The following is a 3,754-nucleotide window of genomic DNA, read 5'->3' on the forward strand; positions in this document are numbered from 1 at the left end:
TCGATGAACCCCAAGATCCAGCCCGGACGTCGTCGCTCGCTCAGGAAGGACAACCCCAAGCATGTGGCTAGTGAACTGCTAGACCGTTCTGTGAGCAATATGAGCGAGTTGAGAGCTCCGATCGGTGGCCTGATTACGGATCACGATTTTACTCTTGATCCCAACTATTCCCGCTTATAAAATTCTGCCATATCGCTGAGAAGGCGCATAATTTAGCATATATGTTTCGCTTTGGCGACCTTCAAGTCGTTCATCCAACTCAATCGAACGGGCTTCACGAAGGCATTGAAAAAAGTATGATAAACACCCTCGATCGCAGTCTTAGGCGTCAGTATATGAAACACTATCGTTTTAACTGCCTATCCATTTACGAATCCCCACAATGGAGCTGCTCAATGCCCGCATTTCTGGAATTGAGAAGCTCTATGCGGAGCTCGTCACTAAGGGTGACCTCGCGCTTTCCAAGCGGGAATTGAGATTACATCTCAGGGAACATGTTGTGTGGGAACGGAACACTGTGTGGCGGAAAATGATTGGTATCGAACGCAAATCACAAGCAGCGAATATGGGCGTACGACGGACGCTCCTTGCAGGGGGACCTAGATCCTCTGACTGCACAGAGACAGGGGTGATGAGCAAGAGCCTACCAGCAAGGAAATTGTGACTCCGGTAGGGCGATGTCCCGTCCCAACGTGGCTACTTAGCTCTACTTTTTTTATGCTGGTAGCCATCGTAGTTATTTTCTGCGTTATGCTGGTGCTTCCGATTATGTCGAAGCCAGAGCAACAGAATTGCCTAGCCATGTTGGTTTTTGTCAGTTTACTCTGGTCCACGGAGGTAAGTTTCACTATTGCTTATAACCACGGCTTTGGGTACATTTGCTGATAAAAATTATATTATCAATATAGGTGATCCCACTTTTCGTCACATCATTGCTTGTCCCCTTCCTTGTGGTCACTCTCCGCATTATGCGGACCGAAGAGAAACCCTACCGGCGCCTAAGCTCAAGAGAAGCAACCGGAGCTGCTTTCGCGGCGATGTGGACGCCCGTAATTATGCTCTTGCTTGGCGGCTTTACTATTGCTGCTGCTTTGTCGAAATATGACATTGCCCGGAGGATGGCAACATTTATCTTGAGTAAAGCGGGAACGAAACCACGAATTGTTTTGGTCACGAATATGTTTGTCAGTATGATATTGAGTATGTTCATTAGCAATGTAGCGGCTCCAGTTTTGTGTTTTTCCATCATCCAGGTTCGTTGTTTTCCAAGTATTCCCCCAACCAAAAGACAAGCTCGGATTGTCTGATTGATTAACGGCGCCTAATAAATCAACAGCCAATGCTCCGAAACCTCCCCACAGACTCCCGGTTTTCTAAAGCCCTTGTCCTGGGCATCGCCCTAGCCTCTAACGTCGGCGGCGCCGCATCCCCTATCGCTTCCCCGCAGAACATCATCGCCCTCCAAAACATGAATCCAGCCATAAGTTGGGGGACCTGGTTCTTCATTGCCCTACCCGTTTGCATCATTTGCATCATCGGAATCTGGATTCTTCTTCTCGTCACTTTCCATCCGGGTCGTGGCACTACAATCGTCCCCATTCGACCAGTCAAGGACCAATTCTCTGGTGTGCAATGGTTCGTCACCCTCGTGACCCTCTTCACTATCATCCTCTGGTGCGTCAGCCACGAGCTCGAAGCTACCCTGGGTGACATTGGCGTTATCGCCATTATCCCGCTGGTGTTATTCTTCGGCACGGGAATTCTCACCAAGGAAGACTTCAACAACTTTCTCTGGACCATCATCATCCTCGCCTCGGGCGGCCTCTGTCTGGGACACGCCGTCACTTCGTCAGGTCTCTTGCATACTATTGCCAAAGCCATCACGGAGCGTGTTGGTGATTTCAGCCTGTATGGTGTCCTCATATCATTCACAGGCCTCATCTTAGTTGTGGCTACATTCATCTCGCATACCGTTGCAGCCCTGATTATGCTCCCACTTGTCCAGCAGGTGGGCGCAAGCATGAATCAGCCCCACCCGAATCTGCTGGTTATGGGCAGTGCCCTGATGTGCTCCGTTGCCATGGGTTTGCCGACCAGCGGGTTTCCAAATATGAGTAAGTAAACCACTTATTGAAACGCAAATTTAGTTCTTGGCATTCGCTCATCACATCTCTTTCCTGTCTATAGCTGCTATTATGATGGAAGTCCCCGAAACGGGCCAACGATATCTCCGTGTCCGCCACTTTATTACTCGCGGTGTTCCGGCGAGTATTTTGTCATATGGTGTGGTGGTGACTGTGGGCTATGGGCTGATGATTGTTGCGGGTCTGTAAATTCTGTGCGGCGGTTATGAGTGTTCTTTTCGACTCATTCAACTTATCAACCCCCATTAGATTTTCTGCTTTATCCAATTGCATAGTTCAGTTTGGATGCTTTTTCTTTCGCATCAAGGTACGGACACGCTGTCTCTGATAAGCATTTTTCCCATACTCTGTTACCTTTATTTGTTTGCCACTGCGATATGCGATTTGGTGGGCAGTTTGAATGAGTTAACTGAAGGAATCAACATGGCGTTTTAGTACCCTGTTCACTTTGTTTATCTAATTTGTTTTGTTCACGCACCTTTTACCTCATATACTTCTCTTCTACTTCTTTCACCTTTATTTTGAAAATAGTTTATACTTTATAGTATAGTTTATACTTTATAGTATAGTTTATACTTTATAGTATAAATGGATCTGACACGTGTTGCAAGTCTAATATATGTAGGCGCGAATTAATCAACAAACTAGCGGACGGAATCTTACTGAAGATGTCATGTCATCCATTGATATCAAATTTATTAGTAGCTTCAAGAAAAGAAAAAAAAAAAAAAAAAAAACATAACAAAAGACTACGTAGTTGGCAAAAAAAAAAAAAATAAAAAAAATAAAAAGTCTAACCCAAAGAAAGAATCAAATATCAACTCTTTAGCTAGTCAGCTAATAATACTCGAAGTCTATCTCTCTATCTCAAAGAAATCTCCCGAAAGTTCAACAAAATCTGCAAAAATCAGAGAACCATCAACGGCAAAACCAGAACAAACAAAGCCCCTAAGAAGAGCAGAGGTGTTTTTGGGCCAGTGGCAGCTGTGGATATTCCACCTCCTCCTTGCTTAGGCTTATCCTTCAATTTGAACTTCTTCTTCTTCTTGGACGTCTTTCTATCTGTCGAACCCTTTTCATTCTCCTTGTCCTTATCCTTCCCATTTTCGGGTTTGCCTTTCGGTTTTTCATCTGGGGCAATAGAGTAGAAAACGTTAGCTTCAAACTGGTACTTAGTTATAGAAAACGCCTCCAAGGGTAAAATGGAGCTGGGGTTGCGGAGATGATAAAGAGGGAAGAATGAGAGAAAGGGAACAAAAAAGAAGAAAAAGAATGGAATGGAAGAAGTAAATAGAAGTACATGGAGTGGGCAATAAGAATTAATATGTCAAAAATTAATGTTATGCAAGAGAAGGAGACTCAAAGGTTTAAGGGAAATGGAAACAACCAAGCCCATCATCAGGCGCATCACAAATTGCCGAATCAGCCTGGACCATAATGTTTACTGGGTTGAATTACCTTTATCTCCTTCAATTTTCTTGAGAGGATCAAATATGTCCTTAAGCTTCGCAAGACCACGAGCAGAAACATCCGAAACCGGACGTGCTATGACAAATGGAGTCTATAATGGGGAAGCCATGCTAGTATTAGTAATGGAGAATAGTGATCTC

At 44.8% G+C, this 3,754-nt stretch overlaps 1 protein-coding gene across 1 annotated transcript; it reads left to right on the top strand.

Annotated features, from left to right (window-relative positions):
* Positions 1–382: 382 nt before the first annotated feature.
* On the top strand, positions 383–2,732 carry HCAG_06037 (conserved hypothetical protein; the record flags this gene model as incomplete). Its single annotated transcript, XM_001538382.1, has 7 exons — positions 383–571; positions 778–837; positions 909–1,253; positions 1,337–2,114; positions 2,188–2,297; positions 2,420–2,451; positions 2,714–2,732. The coding sequence occupies 7 exons, from the start codon at positions 383–385 to the stop codon at positions 2,730–2,732; spliced, it is 1,533 nt and encodes a 510-aa protein (XP_001538432.1).
* Positions 2,733–3,754: the final 1,022 nt, after the last annotated feature.

The sequence above is a fragment of the Histoplasma capsulatum genome, genomic scaffold (genome assembly GCF_000149585.1).
Source record: "Histoplasma capsulatum NAm1 scaffold_7 genomic scaffold, whole genome shotgun sequence".
Classification (NCBI taxonomy): Eukaryota; Fungi; Ascomycota; class Eurotiomycetes; order Onygenales; family Ajellomycetaceae; genus Histoplasma; species Histoplasma mississippiense.